General features: G+C 33.0%; 1 protein-coding gene across 2 annotated transcripts; it reads right to left on the reverse strand.

Moving 5' to 3' along the window:
- Nucleotides 1-89: 89 nt before the first annotated feature.
- SEPTIN14 (septin 14) lies at nucleotides 90-27,970 on the reverse strand. 2 transcript variants are annotated; one of them, XM_010980809.3, is made up of 9 exons: nucleotides 27,797-27,970; nucleotides 20,905-21,025; nucleotides 20,338-20,533; nucleotides 16,706-16,892; nucleotides 15,743-15,904; nucleotides 6,431-6,527; nucleotides 4,961-5,129; nucleotides 3,277-3,409; nucleotides 90-269 (listed from the first exon to the last, which is right to left on the reverse strand). In XM_010980809.3, the coding sequence occupies exons 1-9, from the start codon at nucleotides 27,848-27,850 to the stop codon at nucleotides 90-92; spliced, it is 1,299 nt and encodes a 432-aa protein (XP_010979111.1). In that variant the 5' UTR covers nucleotides 27,851-27,970. The 2 variants fall into 2 exon arrangements, with proteins under 2 accessions (XP_010979111.1, XP_064334230.1); XM_064478160.1 differs by lacking the exons at nucleotides 3,277-3,409; nucleotides 20,338-20,533; nucleotides 20,905-21,025; nucleotides 27,797-27,970 and having other exon boundaries at nucleotides 218-269; nucleotides 16,706-16,726.

Below are 27,970 nucleotides of genomic sequence, written 5' to 3' on the forward strand. Positions count from 1 at the left end.
ATCAGAGGTAAGTGCTATGAGGAACATCTCACAGAAAAATAGGCTGAAGACTTACAGAGCTTGACAACACGGAGAATGGCAAGAGAGGACTATTTCTTACGATCTTTGTCCTTCTTTGTATTGGTGCACACCTGAGTCTGCAGTGATCCAGAGGCAGTCTTCATTTTATAAAAATCTATGATTTCTTCTTCCAGTTGTCTTCTCTCCTCCTCAAGTTTCATTGTCTCCTCTTGTTGGATTCTTTTAAGATGCTCAAACTTGTCCTGAAGCTGTGAAACAAATCTGCAGTTGTGACTCAAAGCACACTATGGTGGCACAGTCCCAGGAACCCAGTTCTTTTTTTCTGGTAGAAATCATTAGAGTAGAGCCTGATCTTAATAACAGTCTCAAAAATTCATGTTTAAAGTAAAAATTCGTATATGAAGTTTCTCCCAATTTTAATTTTAACTGTATCCCCATTGAATCAAATGTAATAAAACTCACAGCTATAAGCAACATTCAATTGGTAAAACACTTTACTTTTCCTTATGAGGTATATTTTCTCACTTTACCTTTCCCCCCAAATTTCTTCAAATAAAATTTGATAGATCCTCAGTCACTAAAAATACATACATTAAAATATAGCATGGGTTGTGAAACATTTGTTGAGATTTCAATTGATAAAGACCTTTTGAAAGTCTAATAATTTCCATGTGAAGTGAAATTAGCATAATTATAGAAAGAAACCAAAAAACCCTTATTCAGTTACTTTTTTTATTTACTTGCAAATTTTTATTTAATCTGTGGGATTTAAACCAAAAAACCCTGTAAAGGAGATAATATCACCTTAGATTCCATTAGAGACAGGCATGGGTCTTTGATGTGACATTCAGCCATATAAGGATTGCTTGTATTCATCAAAGGAGGTGTGTTTTTTTTTTAAAGCTATAGAGCTTATCTGCTGTAAAACTATAAAGAACAGGCTTATTTGCAGTTTAACCTTCTGAAAAACAAATAGGCTAGGGCCTTCTACTGCCACAATATTAATTAGCTGGCTTATTTGGCTGTAAAGAACTCAAGTGCAGTGTTAACACTGGTGGCTCTCAATCCTAGGTGCCCATTAGAATCACTCAGTGAGCTTGTAAATTTACCAGTGCTCAGGCTGCACACAGATCAATTACATCAGAATGTCTCGAGCTAAAACCTAGACTCTGGTGCTTTAAAAATTCCCTAGATGATTTTAGTGTGCAGCAAAGGTTGAGGTACGTGGTTCCAAATAAACATAACTTTTATCTCTACTGGAGTCAGCTGTCTCTGGTAATTACATTTTTGGACCTAAGAAGCAAATGAGCATCTAGGTACAAAGGCAAGGAGAATGATTGGAGAGGCTGGCAATGTGAGAATGTGGTATTTATAAATGATGGCAAAATCATTGAGAAAATTTTTACTTAAAGATGGGAGCATGAGGGTAGAAATCAGAGAAAGCTAAACTTTATCTTACTACATAAACATGTTAAAAATTAACTACTCTAGTGAGAGACTAAAAGTTTTCCTGCAAATCGGTTTCAAGATAAAGCCGTCCCCCCTCACCACTCCCTTTCAACATTGTACTGGAAGTCCTTGCTAATGCAAAAAAAGCAAGAGAAGGAAAATAAAACATATACAGATTGGGAAGAAAGACATAAAACTGTCTTTGTTCACAGATAATGTAATCATCTACATAGAAAATCCAAAAGAATTGACAAAAACTCCTGGAACAAATTGGAGATTATAGCAAGATGGCAAGATACAAAGTTAATATACAAAGATTAATTGCTTTCCTATATACCAGCAATGAACAAGTAGAATTTGAAGTAAAAAAACACAATGCTAATTGCATTAGCACCCCAAAAAAGAAATACTTGTATAAATCTAACAAAATATATGCAAGATCCATATGAGGAAAACTATAAAAGCTTGATGAAAAAAATTAGAGAAGAAAGCTAACTAAAGATTTCATGCTTATGGATAGGAAGATAATGTTGTCAAGATGTCAACTCTTCTCAACTTGATCTATAGACTCATTGCCATCCTAATCAAAATCCCAGCAATTTATTTTATAGATATTGACAAGCTGATTCTAACGTTTTATGGCAAAACAAAAGATCCAGGATAACCAACACAATATTGAAGGAAAAGAACAAAGTTGAAGGATAGGTGACTGCCAGGTACATGAAAAAATGCTCAATATCACTGATCATCAGGGAAATGCAAGTCAAATTCACAATGAGATATCTCCTCACACCCTTCAAAATGGCTATTATCAAAAAGACAACACTTAACAAGTTCACAAAGATGTGAAGAGAAGGGAACACCTGGGCAGTGTTGGTGGGAATGTAAATTGATACAGCCACTATGGAAAACAGGATGGAGATTCCTATAAAAAAATTAAAAATAAAACTACCATATGATCCAGTAATTCCTCTTCTGGTTACTTTTCTGAAGAAAACCAAAACACTTAATTTGAAAAGATATATGCACCCCTATGTTCATTGTAGCATTATTTACAATAGCCAAGACATGGAAGCAACATTAACCACCAATAGATGGATGGACAAAGAAAATGTGGTATATGTATACAATTAAATATTACTCAGCCAGAGAAAAGAATGAAATCTTGCCTTTTGCAACAACATGGATGGAACTGGAGCGTATTACACTAAGTGAAATAAGTCAGATAGAGAGAGACAAATACCATATGATTTCACATATACATGGAATCTAAGAAACAATTCAAATGAACAAACATAATAAAATAGAAACACACTCGTAGATACAGAGAACAAACTGGTGGCTGCCAGAAGAGAGTGGAGTTAGGGGATGAGTGAAATAGGTAAAGGAGATTAAGAGATACAAACTTAAAATAAATGTCAGGGGATTTAATGTACAGCATGAGGAACAGAGTGAAAAATACTGTAATAGCTTTGTATGGTGACAGACATTAACAAGGACATCATGGTGATCATTTTGTAATGTATAAAAATATTGAATCACTGTTATATACCTGAAACTAATATAATATTGTAAGTCAGTTATACTTCAACTTAAAAAAATAAAAAAGCAAATTATCCAAGTATTATAGAAAAAATGACATTATAGACTGTAATTTTTAAAGGCTGTATTCAAAACATATATGGTAAACAGCTACTTTTTGAAGAATAGCAAGTATCCTCCAAAAAAATCATCCAAACTCTTGAGCTTAAAACCCCCAACTCACCTAAACTTGAATGCAAATTATATCCAACTAGCAATATTTACCTCTTTTTCAGCTTCTTTAAATGCTGCTTCTTTCTCCTTTACTCGCTGCATAAATTTCTGTTTCAACTCTTCTTCTTCCCTCTGACACTGATCAAAGAACTCCTGCCTTTTGGCTTCATAGATCTCTTGAAAACTAAAAAGAAATTTGTATTACCAGTATATTAAAATGTTAATATAAATAAACGTGTAAAATATATATTGTATGTTAAGTCACATATGAGAACATTTATCAGTATTCTCTCACATATAGAATGAAAATGTCCATATCATGAGATGTTAAAAAGTGAGGTACCATATTAAATATGACTATAGAGAGTGTATACATAGAACATACTTGAATTTTGAAGCACTGTGTCAGTGATTTCTTTCTCCTACCATTTTTCATTATATCATACTTCTTCACATCTTCTAACAGCAAAATTTGAGGAAACTTCTAATTTATGAGGTTCTCAAAATAATAAAAATAAGGGAGGCATTTTTCAAAATAGGATTCATTTAAGATAGCTGGTTCAATTTTGGTTGTCTTCAGAGTTCCATAACTAAATATAACTAGATTGTTCTACACTGTCATACTTTTGCAGCACAAATCCTATCTCTCCTCAGTATAGCTAAGTACACCTGCCCTCAAACTATTTTCACTTCACTTCCATTGAAATCCAGTCCCCCAAAAACCGAGTTCCTCTGCTGAGTTTACAATTGAACTCTCTATCCAAAATGTTATTCTCTTGCTTGTCCAACACCTGTTCCCCTCAGGATTGAGGGGTATCAAAGAAGAAAGGGGACTAAAACCGAGCAGAATGCTGTGGGCCCTCCCTGGCACAAAAGCCTTTCTGTGTCCCCCAGTTTCTTGTTTGTAGGGAAGAGGCTTTCAGCCTCCTAGACCTTCCCTGGGTTTCAAAGGGCAGATTCAAACAGTTACTAATAAGGTTTCATACAGATCTTTGAGTTCTTCTACAGGAACTAAGGACCCCACCCAGGTGGAAGATGATAACTTCAGGCTGAGCACAAGCATGTGGACCCCAGACTGATTGGAACTGATGATTGAACACCACCCTGTTTTCTCACCGCCAACCAATCAGAGGGGGGTTACACACCCTGCAGCCCTCGCCCCAAATTTTGCCTATAAAAACTTCCTCCTGAAACCCATCGGAGAGTTCAGGTCTTTTTGAGCACAAGCCACCTATTCTCCTTGCATGGCCCTTGCAGTAAATCCTCCTCTGCTCTAAACTCCAACTTTTTGGTTTGTTTGGCCTCAGTATTTGGCGCATGAACTTGGGTTCAGCAATACCATAATGTTACACTGCTGCTTTTCCTCTTTGCTTCATCCAATCCTCAATATCCTTTGCCATCCTTCTCAATATCCTTTGTCATCTTATGCCAGTTTTTACTAATATTTGCAAATCTCCTTCCTGAGCTTCTGTTTCATATAAAATTGAGTTTTTCTTTTGGATACACAGTTCAGCATGCACACCTATTGGGTGCGTATAGATGAGCCTTTGCTCATTGTTACATTGCTCCTATTAACTCTCTCCATCTAAGTCTGAGGATGATTAAAGAACATAAAATTCAGGATGGCCCAGGATGTTAGAAGTACAGCTATTCTCATTCCCAAATAATTGCGTCTCAGGGTTGTAGGGGGTTTCTAAGTCACTCATCAGCTTGTTCTGGCAAGAACTCCACTCACCTAACAGGCTGGTTGTCTGGACCCACGTCAGGAAAGCCCATTTTCTGAAGTTTGCAGCACCTATAACGTTCATAGTGCTGAGTGTGGGTTTGTTCTTTCAAGTCTTCCGTATTTGTACAAAGAAGCATGTCCCGGAGCTTAACAAAGTCACAGTGATTTTCATTTTCCACTAGGCAGAAAAATAATAAAGCCACACTTTTTATCAATCCCTGTCACTCTGATTAAGTATTATTGAATGAATGCAGGCTTGAAAAAACACATTTCGAGTAACAGCTAAGAGATCATTCTGATTAATAGCTATAATTCCTTTAACCATGTAACTATGGTCATATGGTATATACCAAATACACGTAGAGCTTATTTATAGACCAGGAAACTTCCTTTAAATTTACTAGAAAAAGAATAAATAAGAAACAATGAAATAACATGTTATATTAGAATGTGGCATACGTTTTCATTAATAATTATGTTAGTATTTTTCAAAGTAGTCTCAAGATATTTTACAGTGTGCTAACAAAGAATATAATTTCACTAAAGCAAATAACTTTATTAACGTAAATTCTGCTAATGTAAAGGCCTTAACAATTGTGCATGATTTAGTTACTAAATTCCATTTATACACCATATTTATTAGAACGAATTAGTCAATTTTCAAAATCACTCAGTGAATTTACATGGCTCTCTCCTTTGTTGGTCATATCCAAAAGACTGATCACACTATATTTTGTATTGTGTATAATATTGTAACCAAATGTAGTATTCATTAAAATATGTTGTTTTAAGTATATTTCATAAATTTTAAAATGTATAATATATTAATTGAAAATAGCACCTGGAAACTAGTACAGATAGAGATAATCCGGTCCCCAATAGTTATTATCACAAATATATGACCCAGACATAAAAGACTGCGATTACAATATTCCAACTCACTGTGATGCTAGGTACCTAATATAAATATCTAGGTATAGTTTATCCAGAGTTAAGTTGTATTTCTTTATTTTAAAAATAGTTTACCGTCCTTTTTTCTAGTGACCATTTAAAATACTTTATAAATTAGGTAGTAATTTATGTAACAGGTTTTAAGTACTAGTATTTGTGCTTCAGCGTTGTTCAAAGTTCTTTTGTTAAAAGCACTTTTCAACATTCTGAACGTGATGGTTTGTGCATAGAAAGATACGGCAGATGGAGGTAAATGAGGGGGTTCTGCCCAGTCTCTGAATTTTTGCCTGAAGCACCATCCAGAAAAGTCCTATTATAAATTATAGTCAAAATAAGCGTTAGCTTAAATGAAACAGAATCTGTGCTCCTTACTAGAAACTTGCTGTTTAGCAAAAGTTACCAATAATGACTCAAGTTAAAATTATATTTTCAAATATAGGTTATATAATTTATATAATTTTTGTAATTATATATATTATTTAAACATAATCATCCCAGAGCAAGGCTGCTTATCTTTGTTATACTTACCTTGTAAAACACCCCAGGGGTACTGACGGCCTCTGACCATCCTTTTTCCAACTTTCACTTCATCCATACTTCCTACTACAGCAAAAGGTAAGAGCCCCTAGAAAATAAGAACAGTGTTAATCATCCTTCCTTATACCGATATGGCTTACTCTGTTACTCTTATTTCTGTTATGGAAATAACAGAGACAAGAATGTCATAATAAATTTATTCAAATGAGGGATCTATCCTGCCTAGGATTTTATGACTTGGCAGTAAATACGTGCAAATTGATTGCTGTAAGGGTCAGTGTCAGAACACACATACAGCTGAAAGCTATCTACTGACTGCTGTCTAAAAGCAAGGCATTTTGCTGTGGGGAATACAAAGACGAAAGTTTAGATAGACATATTATTCTTCTCACATTATCTTTACCCTGAAACGTAATATGCAAATCACTTTTAACTTCAGTTACTTTTAAAAGTAATAAAACTGTAACTATAATAATTAATCAAAATGTTGTATAAAGTATATTAATAAATAATTCTATATAGAAAAATGGAAATCAACATAAAAAAGAAACAAAAAGCATTCAAATCAGAAAGGAATAAGTAAAACTATCTGTTCACAGATGGCATTTTAAAAATATTTTTTTAAATTGAGATATAAGTAACATATTAGTTTCTAGTGTACAACATGATTCAATATTTGTATATATTGTAGAATGATCACCACAATAAGTCTAGTTAACATCCATCACCACAGTTACAGTTTTTTTCTTGGGATGAGATCTTTTTGGATCTACTCTCTTAGTACCTTTCAACTATACAATACAGTATTATTAACTACAGTCACCATGCTGTACATTATATCCTTAGGACTTATTTGTCTTATAACTGGAAATTTGTGCCTTTTGACACCTTCACCCATTTTGCCCACTCTCCACCCCTGCCACTGGGAACCATCCACTTTATCTGTGAATTCAGATTTTTGTTTGTTTGTCTTTTAGATTCCAAATATAAGTGAGATCATATGGTATTTATCTTTCTCGAGTCTGACTTATTTCACATAAGGTCCATCCTTGTTGTCATAAATGGTGAGATTTCATTCTTTTTATAGTTGAATAATATTCTAGTGAGTACATAACACACATGCCAAATCTTCTTTATCCATTCATCCATTGATGGATGCTTAGATTCCTTCCATGTCTTGATTATTGTAAATAATGCTGCAATGCACAGGCAATGAACAGATATCTTTTTACATTGATGTTTTCAGTTTCTTTGGAGAAATACCCAGAAATGGAATTGCTGGATCATATGGCATTTCTGTTTTTAATTATTTGAGGAAACTCCATACTGTTTTCCATAGTGGCTCTATGAATTTCCACACCCATCAATAGTGCACAAGGGTTTCCTTTTCTCTACATCGTCGCCAACATTTGTTATTTCTTGTCTTTTCAATAGTAGTCATTTTAACAACTGCGAGGTGATATCTTATTGTGACTTTGATTTGCATTTCCCTGATGATTGATGACGTTGAGCAAGTTTTCATGTGTGTGTTGGCCATCTGGGTGTCTTCCTTGGAAAAATATCTGTTCAGTTGCTTTTCCATTATTTAATTGGATTTGTTTGCTTTTTTACTATGAGTCACATGAGTTCTTTAGATATTTTGGATATTAACCACTTATCAGATATATAATTTGCAAATATTCTTTCCCATTCCATACGTTACCCTTTCATCCTGTTGATAGTTTCCTGTTCTGTGCAGAGCTTATTAATTTGATGTAGTTCTACTTGTTTATTTTTGATGTCAAATTCAAAAAATCATCACCAAAAGGGGAGGGGAATAGCTCAGTGGTAGAGTGTATGCTTAGCATGCATGAGGTCCTAGGTTCTATCCCCAGTATCTCCATTAAAAAAAAAATCACCAAAACCAATGTCGAGGAACTTACTGCCTGTATTTTCTTCTAGGAGCTTTATGGTTTCAGGCCTTACATTCAAGTCTTTAATTCATTTTGAGTTAATTTTTGTATATCATGTAAGATAGTGGTCCAGTTTCATTCTTACACATGTGGCTGTCCAGTTTCCCCATCACGATTTATTGAAGAAACTGCTCTTTCCTCATTGTATATTCTTGGATCCTTTGTGTTAAATTAATTAAGCATATAAGCATGGGTTTACTTCTGGGCTCTATATTCTGTTCCATTTATTTCTGTGTCTGTTTTTATGCCAATACCACACTGTTTTCATTATGATAACTTTGTTATAATTTGAAATCAGGAAGCATGATACTCCAGCTTTGGTCTTCTTTCCTGAGATTGCTGTGGCTAATCAAGATCTTTATGGTTCCACATGAGCTTGAAGATTTTTCTATTTCTGTGAAAACTTCCATTGGAATTTTGATAGGGATTTCATTAAATCTGTATATTGATTTAGGTAGTAGGGACACCTAAAAAATATTAATTTTTCCAATCCATGAGAATGGAATATCTTCCCATTTATTTGTGTCTTTTTCGATTTCTTTCATTAATTTCTTACAGTTTTCAGTGTGCAAATTTTTCAACCCCTTGATTAAGTTTATTTCTGGTTATTTTAGTCCTTTTGATGCAATTGTAAATGGGATTTTTTTCTTAGTTTCTCTTTCTGGTAGGCCATTATTTGTGTATAGAAATGTAACACATTTCTGTATATTAATTTTGTATCCTGCAAATTTACGAAATTAATTTATTAGTTCTAGTGGTATTTTGGTGGAATCTTTAGGTCTTCCTTTATATAACATCATGTCATCTTCAAATAATGACTGTTTTACTTTTTCTTTTCAATTTGGAATCCTTTTCTTTCTTTTTCTTGTCTGTTTGCTCTGACTAGAACCTCCAATACAATGTTGAATAAACGTGGTGAGATTGGCCATTCTTGTCTTGTTCCTGATCTTAGAGGAAATGCTTTCAGCTTTTCACCATTGAGTATGATGTTAGCTGCAGGCTTGTCATATATGACCTTTATTATGTTGAGGTATGTTCCTTCCATACCAACTTTGTTGAGAGTTTTTATCATGAATATATGTTGAATTTTTCCAAAAGCTTTTTTTCCATCTATTGAGATGACTATATACTTTTTATTCTTCATTTTGTTAATGTGGTGTGACATGGTATTACATGTAGAAAAACTCTAAAGATTTCACAAAAACACTGTTTAAAGTAATAAATTAATTCAATAAAGTTACAGGATACAAAATCGACTCATAAAAATCAGTTGCATTTTTATACACTACCTGATCAACACAGAAAGAAAATTAAGAAAACAATTACATTTGCAATAATATTAAAAATAATAAAATACTTAGGAATAAACCTAACCAAAGAGGGACTTAAATACTGAAAACAACACAATGTTGCTGAAAGAAATTAAAAGATAAACAAACAAATGGAAATACATCTCATATTCATGAATCAGAAGACCTAATATTGTTAAGATATTTTATTACCCAGAGTGATCTACGAACTTCATACAATTCTTATCTACATCCCAATGGCATGTTTTGAAGGAATATAAAAATCCATCCAAAAATTTCATGTGAAATCTCAAGAGACCTTAATAGTCAAAAACATCTTGAAAAAGAAGAACAAAGTTGGAGGTTTTACACTTCCTGAATCAAAATATATTACAAATGTACAGTTATCAAAGCAGATTGGTACTAGCATAAAGAAGACATAGAGACCAGTGGAATTAACTGGTCTTAAGCCCAGAATTAATCCACATGTACTTGGTCAAATAATCTTCAACAAAAGTGCCAAGACAACTAAATTGGAAAAGGAAAATTTCTTCAACATATGTTGCTAGAGAAACTGATTATCAACAGGCAAAAAAAAAAAAAAAAAATGAAGTTGGCACCTTATCTTACACCATATAAAAAATTAACTCACAGTCAATTAAAGACCTAAATTTTTGACTCAAAATTATAAAAATACTAGAAGAAAACAAAGAGATTGGATTTGGCAATGATTTCTTTAAGACAGCAAAAACACGGGCAACAAAAGCAAAAATAAACAAATGGTACTACATCAAACTTAAAAACTTTTGTACAATCAAAATACATAATCAGAGTAAAAAGTAAAAAACTTATGTAATGGGATACCATTTTCAAACCACATTGGTTAGGGATTTAATATCCAGAATATATAAATAATTCCTGTAACTCAACAAAAGTTAATAAACAAATTTTAAATGGGCAAAAAATTTGAATAGACAGTTGTCCAAAGATGAATACAAATGGTGAAACAAGCATGTGAAAATATGTTCAACATCACTAACCATTAGAGAAATACAAAACAAATCCACAATGAGATATAACTTCACATCCATTAAGATAGCTTCTATTTTTTTTTTGACTTTAACAAGTGTCGGCAAAGGTGTAGAAGAAATGAAACCATTGTGCACTGATGGTGGAACTGTAAAATGGTGCAACTATTATAGAAAACAGTATTATTGTTCCTCAAAAAATTAAAAATGGAATTACCACATGATCCAACAATTAATTCTCCTTCCAGAAATATATCTGAAGAAATCAAAAGCAGGGTCTCAGAGAGATACTTGCACTCTGTGTTAACTGCAACATTATTCACAATAGCCAAGAGGTGGAAGCAAACCAAATGTCATGGACAAATGAACAGATAAACAATGGAATAAAACTTAGTCTTATAAAGGAAAGAAATCTTGTCAAACACTGCAATATGGATGAACCACCAAAGTTACTGGGCACATGCAGACTGCATAGGGATGACCCCACATAAGAATACCTCTTCAAGACCAGAATAAGTAACTGTTTCCCCTAAGTTAATAGAAACAGAGAAAGTTAAACAAAATGAAAAGACTGGAATTTGTTTCAAACAAAAGAACAAGAAAACAACCCTGAAAAAAACAACGAATGAAACAGAGATAAATAATTTACTGGATAAAGAATTCAAAGCATTAGTAATAAGAATGATAACTGAACTGGGGAAAAGAATAGATGAACACAATAAGAATTTTAACAAGGAGCTAGAAAAAAATTTTTTTTTAAAAAAAGAGCCAATCAGACTTGAAGAATATAATAACTGAAATGAAAAACACACTAGGAGGAATTGACAGCAGATTAGGTGATATAGAAGAACATATAAGTGATATGGAACATAGAATAATGGAAATCACCCAATCAGAATAGCAAAAAGAAAAACAATTTAAAAAATGAGAACAGTTTAAGGGACCTGTGCAGCAACATGAGGTGTACTAACATTCACATTAAAGGGATCCCAGAAGAAGAGAGAGAAAAAGTTGAAAATGTATCTGACAAAATTATGGCTGAAAACTTCCCAAACCTGAAGAAGGAAACAGATACCTAGGTACAGGAAGCACAGAGTCCCAAACAAGAGAACCCTAAAGAGACCCACAGCAATACATATCATAATTAAAATGGCAAAACTTGAATAAAAAGAGATAATTCTGAAGGCAGCAAAAGAAAACCAAATAGTCTCATACAAGGGAACCACCATAGGCTATCAGCTGATTTTTCTACAGAAGCTTTGCAGGCCAGAAGGAAGTGGCAAAATATATTTAAAGCACTGAGGGGTAAAACCTACAACCTAGGATATTCTACCTAGAATGGTTACCATTCAAATTCAATGAGCGATAAAGAACATCTAAAACAAGCAAAAACTAAGAGTTAACCAATGCTAAACTGACCCTAAAAGAAGTGTTAGAGGGTCTTCTCTAAGTGGAAAAGAAAGGCTATAAGAGAAAATAAGAATCTATAGGAAAGGAAAAATCCTACTAGTAAAGGCAAATATATAGTAAGGGCTGTGGATCCATCATGTAAATAAGTTAGTATTAAGACTGAGATAAAAATTATAAAATTAACTATAACTGCAATAAACAATTAAGGGATAAGCATGAAGACATAAAATATAACATCAAACACAAAATGTGGGGGAGGGGAGAAAAATGTAGATCTTTTATAATGTGTTTGAACATAAATGACTACTAGTTTAAAACAAGTAGATCTAGTTATAGGTCCACATATATGAACCCCATGGTAACCACAAATCAAAAACCTACAATAAATACACAAAAACTAGAGAGAAGGAACACAGGGATACCGCTGTAGAATGTCAGCAAACCACAAGGGAAAAGACTAAAAGAAAAAAGAACAGAGAGAGAAAAACCCATAAAACAAGTAACAAAATGGCAATAAGTACATACCTATCAATAATCACTTTAAGTGTCAGTGGACTGAATGGCTCCAATCAAAAGACATAGGGTGGCTGATTGGATAAAAGCAAGAAGACCCATCTATATACTGCCTACAAGAGACTCACTTCAGAGCTAAGAACACATATAGACTGAAAGTGAGGGGATGCAAATGGAAATGAAAAGAAAGCTGGGCTATCAATACTCACATAGACAAAGTCTATAACAAAAGACAAAGAAGGGCATTATATAATGATAAAGAAATCAATACAAGAAGAGGATATGATGTTTCTAAACAAATGTGCACTAAGTACATATAAAGATATAAAGTAAGTATTAACAGATATAAAGGGAGAAATTGACAATAATACAGTAATAGTAGTGATGTTAACATACCACTTACATCAACGGGCAGGTAAATCCAGACAGAATATTAACAAGGAAACAGTGGCCTTAAATAACACATTAGATCAATTGGACTTAATAGATATCTACAAGACTGTGCATCCAAAAACAGCAAAATCACATTCTTTTCAAGTGCACATGAGACATTATCCAGGATGGATCACCTGATAGACCACAAAACAAATCTTAACAAATTTAGGAGGATATAAACTATATCAAGCATGTTTTCTGACCACAGTGGTACAAAACTAGAAATCAACTACAGAAAGAAAAATAGGAAAAGGACAAAGATATGGAGACTATACAACATGTGACTAAAAACCAATGGGTCAATGATGAAATTAAAGAAGAAACCAGAAAATACCTTGAGACAATGAAAATGAAAATGCAACTTTCCAAAAATCTACAGGATGCAGCAAAAGATATTCTAAGAGGAAAGGTTATGGTGATACAGGTCTTCCTGAAAAAACAAGAAAAATACTCAAACCACTTAACCTACCAATTATACGGATTAGAAAAAGAAGAACAAACAAAGCCCGAAGTCAGCAGAAGAAAGGAATAATAAAGATCAGAGAGGAAATAAATGAAATAGAGACAAAAAAGATAAATGAAATCAACAGCTGGTTTTCTGAAAAGATAAACAAAATTGACAAGCCTTTAGACAGGCTCATTAAAAAAAGAGAGAGGACTCAAGTAAGCAAAATAAGAAGTGCAAGAGGAGAAACTACAATGAATAGTGCAGAGATACAAAAAAAATCATAAAAGAAAACCATGAATAGTTAAGCCAACAAATTGGACAACCTAGAAAAAATTGATAAATTCCTAGAAATATACAATCTTCCAAAACTGAATCAGAAGGAAATAGGTAATCTGATCAGACAAATCTCTAGGAGTGAAATTGAATCGGTGATCAAAAAACTCCTAGCAAACAGAAATTCAAGACTGGATAGCTTCAAAGGGTAATTCTACCAAACATATAAAGAAGAGCTAATACCAATCCTTCTCAAACTACTCCAAAAAATTGAAGAGGAGGGAGCACTCCCAAGTTCATTATGAGGCCACTGTCAGCCTGATAGTAAAACCAGACAGAGACACTACAAAAGAAGAAAATTACAGGGCAATATCTCAGACGAATATAAATGCAAAAATCCTCAAAAAGTATTAGGGAACTAAATTCAACAATATATAAAAAGAATCATAAACCATGATCAAATGGAATCCATCCCAGGGATGCAAGGATGGTTCGCTATCTGAAAAGCAATCAAAATGACACATCACATTAATAAAATGAAGGATACAAATCTCATGATCATCTCAATAACCACAGAAATTGAAACCACAATGGATACCACCTCACATCTATTAAGGTAAGCTACTATTTTTAAAAAAGGGAACAAGTGTTGGCATGAATGTGGATAAACTGAAATCCTTGTGCACTTTTGGTGGGAATGTAAAATAATGCAGCCACTATGGAAAAACAGTATGGTGATCCTCAAGAAATTAAACATAGAATTACCATACAATCTGGCAATTCCACTTCTTGGCATATACCCAAGGGAACTGAAAGTAGGAATTCAAAGAGATATTTGCACAGACATAAAAAGACAAATACTATATAATTTCATTTAATAGAAGTATCTTAAGTAATCAAATTCATAAGGACAGAAAGTACAATATGGTGGCCAGGGGCTGAGGGGAAGAGTAATGAGGAATTGTTTATTACAGAGTTTTAGTTTTGCAAGATGAAAAGAGTTCTGTGGATAGAAGGTGGTGATGATTGTAGCACAACATTGTGAAGGTATAATGCCACTGGACTGTATCATTTAAAAGGTTTAAGATGGCAAATTTCTTGTTACGTGTATTTTACCACAATTTTTAAAACTCTTAGAAGAAAACTTGTAAGTAAACCTTTATTACTTTAGATTTGACAAAATATTCTTAGAAATGACATCAAAAGCACAAGCAACAACAAAAATAGATAAATTGGACTTCATCAATATTAAAAAGCTTATGTTTCAAAGAACATGAAAAATAAAGTGAAAATATGACAAACAGATTGGGAGAAAATATTTGCAAATCACATATCTCATAAGGAACTTGTATCCAGAGTATATAAAGAACTCTTACAATTCAATAATAAAAAGGCAAAAGCTCAACAAAAAATGGACAAAAGGTCTGAGTAAATGCTCCTCTTGGGAAGACATACTAATAGCCAGTAAAACCATGGAAAGACCAAATGTTGTGTAATTTCATTCATATGATATATCTAGTGCAGAGGAATCTGAAGAGAGAGAAGTTGATTAGTGGTTTCCTAGGGTAGGTAGACAGGAGGGCTGACAGGTAGTAGGGGAGAGAAGCTAAAGAGTATGGAGTTTCTTTTCAAGATAATAAAAATATCCTAAATTTGTTTGTGGGGATGGTTGCACATATCTGTGAACAGACTAAATTGTATACTTAAATGGGTGAATCATATACTATGTAAACTATATCTCAACAAAACTATTTTTAAAAGCATTGATTCTCAGCAAACATTTTTCAAAATTGAGAAAGAAAAACATTCTACCACACAGCATTTTGGAGAAAAATACCTTATTTATAGTGTCTTTGTTAGATACAAGTGACAATATATTACTCATATTGTTACTCATAAATTCTGTTTTCATTTCCACATGTAAAACAATTGACATTCAGTCGTTAGGAGCTTACATTCATTGAGGAGTTCACCTGAGCAGAAGTTTCATCATCTGTTGGGAACTGGTATATCTGGATGCCATTACTAACCAATTCACTCATGATCCTACACTTAAATTTCTGTAAATCATTTTTAGAAATTGCATCTGCTTTGGCAATCAGTGGTACAATGTTCACCTATTAAGAAGGAAGCAAACAAAATATTACTATTGAGAATTTGTTATTAGTCCTGGAATTTTTACAGTCAAAACCTCACAATTTCTGACAACAAATTTTCATAACTAGATAATCACTATCACTAATCACTATCATGACTTCTTCACAAAATTGCTTTCCAAAATCGATTGGTACTTTTGAAGATTAATCGTTAATCAGAATTCAGGTTTAGAAGTCTTAATTTTCTTTCTCTTCTCAAATGTTCTTACACTTTCAACACATCTGGAGTTAGTAAAATGTAAACAGTAGAATGAGGTAGTCTATTTAATTCACTATCAGTTTTATTTCTTATTAAACTGAATGTTAAAAAAGTCAAAAGAGATCTTTCATCAAAATTGTAGAGCAGATTAATTCTTTCTACCTGTCATTCATTTGCAGCACCTTCTCTGTAAATCCATCTTAATCAATATCCAATTTTAACAGATCCTTATCCTATCTAGATGTCTTTGCAGATAGCTCTACTTGTATTTGCAAAAAAACACCTAAAAATAATGGACTTTTTTGTTACTATACTCAAAAGGCTGTGTGTGTGTATATGTGTGTAGCACCTAACAAAAAATGTTCACTTGTAATTTGTACAAAGAAATTATTTCTATATTGCATATTTGAGGTTGAATTTTGTGCTTTAAAGGATAACAGAGGGGAAAAGATGCATATGCATATTACAAAGTAATAGATTCATGTGTTCAGATGCCTTCAAGATTTGGATGATCTCAAAAGAAGTATCAAATCTTGATAGGTTGATGGATTTACCAAACACACCTTACTATCAATGTTCTTCATGGTCAATACATCAAGGGACTTCAGAGAATGTCCTGTAGGTGAAATGAAGTAAAGGCACACGTGGACACGGGAATCATGGTAGTCAGCGAAGGAACGTTTAATTTTCAGTTCTTCTTGAAGATAGGCCTCAAATTGAGCATCTATGTAGTTAACAATTGGCTGATAGCTGAAAAAAATGATCATTTAAATATTTAGCTTAATAGATTAATAACATCTGAAATCTGCATTTTTACCACTTAATATGTATGTAATATGTGTACTCACTAGTTTGCCACAGTGATTAAAAATGTGTATAACATGTCCACACAAAGATAACAATTACAAACCAATTACAATTCCAAACCAATAAAAAAGGCCCGTGCTTTATATTGTTTATAGAAATGGCAAAATGAGTTATTGGTTCAATGCAATCCCAATCAGAAACCAAATTTTTATATGTGTACATATGTGTAAATACAAAGAACCGAGAATGCTCAAGACATACTGAAAAACCAAGGAGATATATTCTTCATATATCAGGTCTTATTATGAAGCTAAAATACTTAATACAGCATGGGATCAGCACAAGGATAAATAGATTAAGGCTGTTCTATGTCATGCGACTGACAAGGGCTTGATTTCCAGACTATATAAACAGCTCATACAACTCAAATAACAAAAACAAACAAACAAACAACTCAATCAAAAAATGGGCAGAAGACCTAAATAAACATTTCTCCAGTGAAGACATACAAATGGCCAATAGGCACAGGAAAAAATGCTCGATATCACTAATTATCAGAGAAATGCAAATCAAAATTACAATGAGGTATCACCTCACACTGGTCAAGATGGCCATCATTCAAAAGTCCACAAATGATAAATGCTGTAGAGAGTGTGGAGAAAAGGGAACCCTTGTCTGTTGGTGGGAATGTAGTTTGATGTAGTTGGGAAGTAGTATGGCGATTCCTTAAAAATCTAAAAATAGACTTACCATATGTTCCAGTAATCACCCTTCTGGGCATATATCCAGAGGAAACTCTAACTAGAAAAGATACATGCACCCCAATGTTCATAGCAGCACTATTTACAATAGCTAAGACAGATGTCTATTGACAGATGATTGGATAAAGAAGATATATATATATAATCTCCAGATCCATCCATGTTGCTGCAAATGGCATTATTTTATTCTTTTTTATGACTGAGTAGTATTCCATTATATAAATATATCACAGCTTCTTATCCAGTCCTCTGTTTATGGACATTTAGGTTGTTTCCATGTCTTGTCTATTGTATATAGTGCTGCTCAGTCTGGCTAGAGGTTCAAAATTACTAATCTTTTCAAAGAACATGCTTTTGGTTTTACTGATTTTCTGACTTTTTTTCTGTTTTCGTAAATTTCTGCTCTACTGTAATTTTTCTTTTCTTTTTCTTGATTTAGGGTTAATTTGTTCTTATTTGTCTGGTTTAACATGGAAACCTACATCACTGATTAGTTCTTCCCTAATATAAGGATTTCATGCTATAAAAATGTACATGCTAAGCAGTACTTTTGCAGTATCCTATAGTTTTTTTTAAACTATGGGTCACCTAGCAGGAGATCTATTCTTATAACAAAATTTTAATTGTACAATAAAGTACTGTTAAATATAGGCACTAGGTTGTACAGAAGTTCTCCAGTTATCTCGCATAGCTGAAATTTTATACCCATTGAACAGTAATTCCCCATTTCTCCTTCCAACCACCAATGGCAACCAACATTTTATTCTGCTTCTGTGAATCTGACTAGTGGTTGTTATCTAAAAATGGAAATGTTCAACACCTGTGAGAAGCAGGTTATAACTTGAATAGAAAGAAGTTTACCTAGGACATTTGTTTTGGAATATCTATTAACTTGACCATAAATGTTTTATGTATTTCTTTATTATACATGATATATTTTAAAGAAATTTTCTCTGTGTTATTTCAAATGTATTTCAATTATTTCAAAAATTGAACGACTACATGGGATAAGGTCTGAGAGGACACCTACCAAACTCACAATAGGGGATATTTTTGGGAAAAGAAATGGTGCAAAGTGCTTAGGTTTGGCTAAGTGGGTTTTCATTTCATCTGGATTATTTAATTTTTTACAGAAATATATCCATATATGACTTGAATAGCTGATAGCAAACAAGCAACCCAACAAGTAAATAAATGGGAAAAATCCATTAAAAATATATGAGAAGCAACCCTATCATATAAAGGGTCTGTCATGGGTTGAATGGTAATCCCCAAAAGGATATGTCCGCATCCTAATCCTTAGAATCTGTAAATGTGATCTTGTTTGAAAAAAAAAAGTCTTAAAAATATAATTAAGAAATTCAATACGAGATAACCCTGGATTAACTGAGTCCACCTTAAATTCAATAGCAAATGTCCTTAAAAGAGATGCATAGAGAGCAGAGAAGGCTATGTGAAGATGGAGGCAGAGATTGGACTGATGTAGCCAGAGGGAATGTCAACTACAAAAGCAAAGAAAGAGTCTCTCCTAGAGCTTGCTGAGAGTGTGGCCCTGCTAGTCCTTGATTTTTGACTTCTGGCCTCCTGAAAAGCCACTCAGTTTAAGGTAACTTCTTACGACAGACTCAGGAAATTAATAGAGAGGGCACCACCTCAGTCCACAATACAATGAAATGCATACAGTACATTAAGCATATCGACCCTAGGCTTAATCCTATATTAAAAAATACTTTCAGAAGTATTGACTATTAGTACTATAATAATATTCATTTTCTATATATTAATATTTAAAGCAATGTATCATTTGCCTTTGCTTCAAGTCTTTTCTCAGCTGTCTATTCTTTATATACAAGTGTCACACAAATTATTTTCATACTTATTAGAACTTACATGTTTAAAAGGCTGTCTTTAACCAATGGTGTGCTAGTGGTGTCTTTAACCAGTGGTGAATGTTTAAAACACAGCCCTCTAGGAGGGAAAAGAAAACTGATTTGTAGCATTTGCTGATCTCTGTGTTGTGAATACTCCCACCTTGGCTAATTTCAGACTACCCAAATGAGGTCATTAAATGTAGACTTGAGCACAACCTATTCTCAATAGCTTGTATGAACCAGTTTCAGCATATCACTACATATAACTAACCTAAGTCACACCAAAAAGGTCAATATATGGAAAAAAAAATTTTCACTCTAATGCTAACTTCAGTGAAGTAGAAAAGTATGATATATATTATCATGTATTATGATAATGAATATGCATCCATTTCACAAAAACTCTAAAGCTATTGCTATGTCACAGTTTATTTCCCTCTTACACAGATAGTTTAAATCTGACCCAAGAACTGTAAAAAGTCCCCATAGTACCAGAGGACAAGTAAGAAAATAAGTTAAAATGAACAGAAACCACATCAACAAATTTTTGTTATAATTGGTTAATTCCAAAATCTTGTAAGGAAATCAGAAAATTGGATTAAGAATCAATTTCATAATAAGAAGATAATATTACTTAATTAGGAAATAATTAATATCTGGGAGAAAAAGTTTCAGTTGCCTTAGAAGAATATTACATCTTGACAGTAAATTCTTGAAATAAGGATAACTTTTAAATTAAAATAAGAGAGCACTCACCTGGCTTCCTTGTTCATTTGATCACCATATCCCACTGTTTTCACAACAGTTAATTTCAACTGAACATGGCTTTCCTGAAGTTCATAGGTCTGAACTTTAAGTCCAACATTTGAGTAGAAATGTGAGGATTTTTTGTCTTTCAAATTAGTATTGAACAATGTGTCAACCAATGTTGATTTTCCAATTCCAGTTTCCCCTGTATAAACACAGACACATCATAGGGACATAAGATGTCTGAGAAGAAGTAACACTCTGAACCCCTAGCGTGATTTAAAAGGTCCCAGATACTTCAAAGACTGGAATGTCCTTGAAAGTATACATACTACTCCTGACTCCTTCAGCCATTAACATAATATAGAAAGATAATATACAGAGAACTGTATCGGATCTAGAAGAGCACTGAAACATTTAAAGAAAAAATGTCTAGGTAACATGACTAAGAAAATGAAAATACAAACATAGAGGTGTGGTCTTAAATTAACAGCACCAGTTATGTTGCTTAAGGAAAGTTGAAATAAGCATTTAGGAAAATTAAGAAATAATTCATGTGAGGGGTTTGGCACTTACCCACACAGAGAATATTAAAAGAAAATCCTTGTTGAACAGATTTGTTCACCAACTGATGAGGCAAACAATCAAAACCAAAATGACCAAGCATAGTTAAGCAGCGGGTATTATCTTCTTTTTGCTTGAAGAAAAAAATATGTATATATTTTTAATTAGAATAAGAAATATCATTTGAAAATATGATTATAATAACATCAAAGAAATGGAATTGATTATCATTTCATAATCATACCTCAGACAAAATGCAAATGAAGTAAATTTGTCAGAATAGAAATCTTTGTCCAGACACACAGATTTTGTCATCTTTTTTACAGTGACTCTATCCTTGATCACACTCAAATAGACTATATTTCTAAATTTAAAAGTAAGAAATTAAAGAAATACCACAAGAAAACCCAGTGTGTTACTCTAAAATAATAAATTATTTTTTATAGAAAAAAGGAAACAACATTCTTTCATTCTGTTTCAGTGTAGCATTTTCAGGAAACCCAATATATGTTAATATATGTAAGAAAACCAAAGTTAATTTGAGTTTTTTAAAAAGCAACTAAAAAATTTGACTTCAAACTTGTTATATGCTCTCTGAGAACTTGTGTTACATCAAATTGTTAAAGGGATACACTGGTAATAACACCAGCCTAGAAAACTAGATATCCATCAATATTATACATACATTTACCAATCGATTATTTTTAAAAGAGGGAAAAAATAATTCAAAAAAGGCTTAACAATTTATATTAATCTTACCCCTGGAAATCTCTCCCAAATCACTAGAAAATTTCATAAATGCTTTATACAGAGAAGTGTTCAGTGTAGTCCTCTAACAACCAAATATATGACTCCCTGAAACAGAATGTCTAAGTAAATGATAATATATTTATTCAGGCACATACTGGAGCATTCTTAAGTCTCTAAAGATATTTATAAAGAATGCTTTAATAAATTGAAAAATGGTTACATGAAAATATTAAGTTAAAATGTAAGACATAAAATCGTGTGTACATTCTCAGCTTTTAGTGATATCAGAGTAACACAGCATTTTACCTTTCCTTACATTAACAATTAGAAACAACTATTTGAAGCACTGGAATGGAAAGAAAAGGAAGCAGAAACAGGACTAAATCAAATTCTGGGAGTAAGGTTAAAATAATAGGTGAACTAGGTTTGTCCATGTATGCTCTTGAGGCTCCTCCCCTGTGAATGAGAAGCTTGGGAAGCAGAGTGCAGGCAAAGACTGACAATCCTGAGCTGTGAAGTCTAAGGTCAAAAGTTGGGGCTGACAAAATACTAGGATATTGAGAGAGAAATCCTGAAAGAGCAAGCCACAGAGCAGGGAGATCCAAATCTGCAAACTTAAGAATACTTGGCTGAATCTAACTCTGCACATGCAGGCATGACTACAAAAAATTGAGAGGAGCTGGCATTCCGAAAGTGCTGAGCTGGTATTTCAGCAGTGGTCCTGGGAAGACCTAAGGAGACAGAGTTTGGAGTTTAAATGTCTTCCAAGTTATATGTTTGGTAAACACTTAACTTAAAGTTTAAAAGGATTTGCTATAGGATTCAGGATTATGCTTTAAGTCAAAGGATTACTTGCAAGTAGAAGGGTATAACTAAGGTAAATCCATCTTTACAAAGAGTATCATGACTTGACAGGGTCCAAATGACCTGCCAGTAATCTAACTGCCTGCTAAAACAAAATTCAATACTTTTTAGAGAAATAAAATAATAGAACTCAGACTTTCTACCATACACCATACGTAATGCTCAATGCATAATGAAAATTACCAGATATGAAGAAGCAGAAAAAAATCTGTCCCATGAGCCAAGGAAAAACACAATCAATGGAAATAGCCAGACAATGAGGATACTGGAATTGATAAACACTGTAAGATAACTACCGTGAGTATATTTAAGAATCCACAGAAAAAAATGGATATAATGGGTGAAATGATAGATTATTTTAGATACACAAAAGGTAATGATACAGGAGTCAAAGCATACCACCAAAAAAAGTCATCAAACCACAAAAGAACATAGCAAGATAACACATAAAGAACAAAACAATTACAAAACAGAAACAATTAACAAAATAGCAGTAGTAAGTCCTTGCCTACCAAGACTTGCTTTAAATGTAAGTGGATTAATTCTCCAATAAAAAATCATAGAAGGCTGAATAGATTTTTTAAAAATTAAATGATATGCTGCCTACATGAGAGTAACTTTAGTTTTAGGAACACAATAGAAGGAGTAAAGTGACGGAAAAAGATATTTCAAGCAAATGGTTACCAAAAGAAAGTGAAAGTAGCTATACTTATTTCAAACAAAATAAACTAAATTATAATGATAAAGAGGACAATCCATCAAGAATATGTAATTATTATAAATATGCACTCAACATTGGGGCACTTAAATATACAAAGCAATTACTATCAGAACTAAAAGGAGAAAGAGAGACCAATGTAGTAGCAGTCAGGGACTCGAACACCCAACTCTCAACAATGGATAGACAGACAGATCATCCAGACAGAGAACCAATAAGGAAACAGATTTGAACAAAGCAATAGACCGAAGGGACCTAACAGGCATATAAAGTTCCACGTAACAGCTATCTAATACACATTTTTCTCAGATGCACACAAAACATTTTCTAGGATAGATCATACATTAAGCCACAGAACAAGTCTCAATGAATTCAAAATGACAGAAATAATATCAAGTATTATAGAGATATGTAAGACATTCACAGAAAACCACAAAACAATGATGAGCATGATTAAGGTAGAACTACATAAACAGAAACATGTATCATGTTTACATATTGGAAAAACTATTAGTACGAAGATGTCCTTTCTCCCCATATATATTAAAATACAATTTATAAAGCACAGGAGAATCTGTTTAAATGGCACCTGCTATCCAAATGTTGCATATTTGAGCATCAAAACTATTAATTGGATTATTGTTCTTCATATTCTAATTTCATATTCCTTTGTGCATTCCTACCACTTTCTGAATCACCCTGCTATGTGGCTGTTAATTAAGTTCAGCAGTAAGAGTAAAATAGATTCACTAAATCACATTTTTAGCATAAGTATTTTGAATAGTGTGGTCAACAATATGAAATTATTTAAAATTTTTTTCTTAACCAAGAAATCATAGAGTTAGTAGTCCTAAATAAGAGTATGCTTCCAAGATTTTGTTTGTTTTGTTTTGGGGAGGGTAATTAGGTTTGTTTGTTTGTTTGTTTGTTTTAGGTTTATTTATTTTTTAATGGAGGTACTGGAGATTGAACCCAGGACCTCATGCATGCTAAGCAAGCAGTCTACCAGCTGAGCTATATCCTCTCCCATTAAGATTTTTTGTAAAACATTCTTTGCATAGAAAATAAAATTATGCTATTTCTTTTTCCATAAGCATTCTAATATAGTAGGCATAGTGGATATAAGGAAACATTTATATTCAATGAACAGTTTCACTATGGTTAATATTAAAATTAATTTAATTCTCTTAATCAAAATAAGAGGTTAAATTTCAAACAGTTTACATCATGATTTACCCTAAGACAGAGTTCAACACACTTTGAGCTCTTTGAGATAGAATTTTGTTCATTTTACATTGTTAATTCCTAGCTCACAGCAGGTTCTCAATAGTCGCTAGTTGAATTAGTCTATGTTCAACGAACAGTTAATGATAGGGATGGGACCAACCAGGAATTCAGGAGTCAACAAAGAATTAATTTATAAAAAATTAATTAATAAATTAATAAAAAATAAAATAATAATAATCAATAAAAATTAATAAAAATGGGGATTTTTTAATTTAGAGAGAGCATAGTTAGTAATACTAAATTGGAAGTACAATCAAATAAAAAATAAGAAAAAAATATTCAATTTCTTACTCTTTGTGCTCTTGGAAGAGAGGGTTTAATATATGTTGTAAATTCTGAGTTCTCTACTTACGAAGAGAACGTTCTGATCCATCTAATCTGAAGATTATATGTAATGTAACAATAATAGATTTTGACATTCCACCATTCCCTCTCTCCCAGACTCCCTTTTGACAGGCTTCCCTCATTTTTAAAACTAGATCAGGGAGGTACCAGATCAAAGTACTTTGTGTGTCCATAGAACAAAATATTGCCCATTTTCTTATCAGGAAAGGACCAGAAACCTTGGCCTCATTAACACTGAGTTTTCACCCAAAGAGCAAAAAGAACAAGTAGGGGTTTCCATAGTGTCATCACTCTTACTTAACAAATGTCTTCTGATGAGCCAAAAGTTCTTTCTTATGGTATGTATTTTTATAAAATGCCAATATAATCTATGTAGAACACTTAAATATTTCAGATTCTATTAATCTGGAATTTGTGATCATTCAGATCTTGTTCTTGAATTCACCTTTGCACCATCCACAAATAAAGCAAATTAAGAAGTAAACAAGGTAGGTATATAAAAATGTAAGGTATATAAAGATATATCTATATAAAATACAATATCATACTATTAAAGGATTATTTCATACACATTCACATGAAACTGAGGTGTTAATCATATACTATCTTAATCCCTCATGATAGCAAAGACACACAGACTATATCTGGCAAACAGGATAACGTAGCAGATGGGATTAAGTTATAGTCTGTAAATTATAAAGCACTCTACAAACTCTGACAAGCCTGCTTATCCTGTACTCACTGGACTCTTTTCCAGTGGCAAGGGAAGTCAGCTGAATAAGAAATTCACTTGTTATAGGGAACCTTTTGGACAGTAACTGGTGCCTGTTTTCCCTTGTGCAAAATGAAAACATTTGACCAAGTGAGCTTAAAATTCTTTCACGTGCTAATGTTCTACAAGTCAAGAGTCTTATTTATGAAGAGCCTACAATTTCAATGAAGTTCAATGAAACCATGTAGAAAAAATTAAAATCAATTAATATCATACTAATACCAAAATTATAGAAAAGTCAATAAATAATATAGGAATTCAGGGGGAGGGTACTTCAGTGATAGAGTGCATGCTTAGTATACATGAGGTCCTGGGTTCAATCCCCGGTATATCCGTTAAAAATGTTTAAAAATAAAATAAATAAATAAAATTACCTGCACTCCCCCCAAAAAAGCTTTAAAAATTAAGTGGAAATTTAAAAAAATAAAACTGTTAACAAAAACATTTACTTTTAGAAAAAGATAATATAAGAATTTGGAAGAAGGATAAATGACTGTGGTATGGCGTAGTGAAAGATGATTTAAAAAGACAGCAGATTGGCCCTTGAAGACAGGATAAGGTTTGTGTGGATGAGGTAAGTATTATGAACAAGAGGCAAATATGGCAACAGGCTTAGAGGTAGAATTATGGACTATGTGCTCTTGTGCCATAAGGAACTTGCCTATCTAAAGGGAAAGATTTAAATTGGGAAACTGAAGGAGGGAAAATTAGAAAGATAAAAAGGACCCCAGAAATAGAGAGTTTTGAATATGAGGCTAAGGAATATAGATTTTATCTAAATGGTGAAGGGCAGTAGCTGGAGATTTGAGCCAGAGAACAGCAGAAGGAAGAAGCATTTCAAACAGATGAATGGGGCACTTAGCATGCAGAGTGGCCTGGAAAGGAAACCAGGGCCAGAAGGTAAGTTGTGAAGCCCCTTCCCTGATGAATGTGAGTGGTACTAAAACTATTGGTGTGAGTGGAAAAATAGTGAGATGAGTGAGACATTTTGAAAAAAAAGAATCAAAAGAACTTAATAACTAATGAGATACCGTGACCAGTTATAAGAAAGGCAGAAGAAAAAGCTAGTGTTTTTTTTATGAGAGCAAGATAAGTTTGAGTTTTGAAATTTTAGTTTTAAAGAAAGTATAGAAATACCCTGAAGGCAGTTATAGTCATTTGAGCACAGTGGAGGCTTGAAGGAAGATAACATTTTAAAAATTAAAAAAACTAAAAAAAAAAAAAAAGGCCTAAGAATAAGACAAGAATGACTCTCAGGAGGTGAAAAGAGATGCCTGAAAAGAAGATGAAGAGTGACCAGACAGGGAAACAGAAAAAAGTATCAACATACACTGTCAACTATAAAAACACTGTGACGAATGAGAAAACTACAGAAAATCTAAAAGAATTAAACGTCTCATGTCGCATTTACAGCCCATGGCTTAATGGCAAGTGAATCTTAATAAAAACATAAAGAGAAAAAGGCGGCAAGAAACTTAGGTTGATTATAAGGGTAAAGATTTAATACTGTAATGTAACTGTAGAGGGAGAAAACCTATGGTGGTCAGTGTATCCAGATAAAGGATGGGCAGTCTGAACTTATCTCTGCTGGTTCAAACTTTCTTGGAAATTCATCTTGAACTCTAAGGACACTAGAATACTATACATCATCTCACATTTTGCATAGTTTCCAGATATGCTACTCTCTCTTTTAGTTTAAAATTTTCTATGAATTTCTATGTTTTCCATAGTAGAGGCTCACCTTAAAATGGAACTTGGTACAATCTCCCACTCAGTAAGGTAATAAAAAAGCAGCCACTGGCCACTTCCTAAAATAACTTCATTTAAAAGTTATTTATTATCAGCACATAATGTTCCACAGGCATATGCATCAAAGTAGCATTATTCTTCTCACCTACTGGAGGTTCTGGAGTTTTCATTTGTAATTCTTTGGTGTTAAATAGGAACAGTCTTTTGCGCTATTAAAAGTGCCTGGAGACTCAAGAAACATGCGACATCGTTGACGTTTAACTCTGATCAGTATAAAAGTTAATTCATGTGCAAACATAACAAACATGAGCCTTTATCATCTAGCTCTGAGTCAGTCAGTTTACTGAGTCAATATTCTGAAGCTACACAGTCTTACAGAAGTACAAAATGGAAAGTTCTCTTTGAAAGATATACTCAACTGTATCCTCATCATCCAGTGTTTGTGTAGACATACGCCTTGGTTTTTCTGCCATGTTAGACTGAAGAAGCTGAAAACAAAGAAACAAAAACCTTTAAAAGATTACTGTCAAGGGCTACATTCCTACAATATAATTTAGATCAATAAGGAAATCTAGTATAGACATTATCCCAGG

The sequence above is a fragment of the Camelus dromedarius genome, chromosome 24 (assembly GCF_036321535.1).
Source record: "Camelus dromedarius isolate mCamDro1 chromosome 24, mCamDro1.pat, whole genome shotgun sequence".
NCBI classification, from domain to species: Eukaryota; Metazoa; Chordata; class Mammalia; order Artiodactyla; family Camelidae; genus Camelus; species Camelus dromedarius.

Bases quoted from the DNA above. Each gene is read 5' to 3' on its own strand.
- SEPTIN14 (XM_010980809.3), bottom strand. From the start codon at position 27,850: ATGGCAGAAAAACCAAGGCGTATGTCTACACAAACACTGGATGATGAG. The intron at 5,130-6,430 runs GTAAGTATAACA...TTTTCTGCCTAG, and splicing joins CCCCTGGGGTGTTTTACAAG to TGGAAAATGAAAATCACTGT. The intron at 3,410-4,960 runs GTGAGTGGAGTT...ATTTCTTTTTAG, and splicing joins CCAGACAACCAGCCTGTTAG to TTTTCAAGAGATCTATGAAG.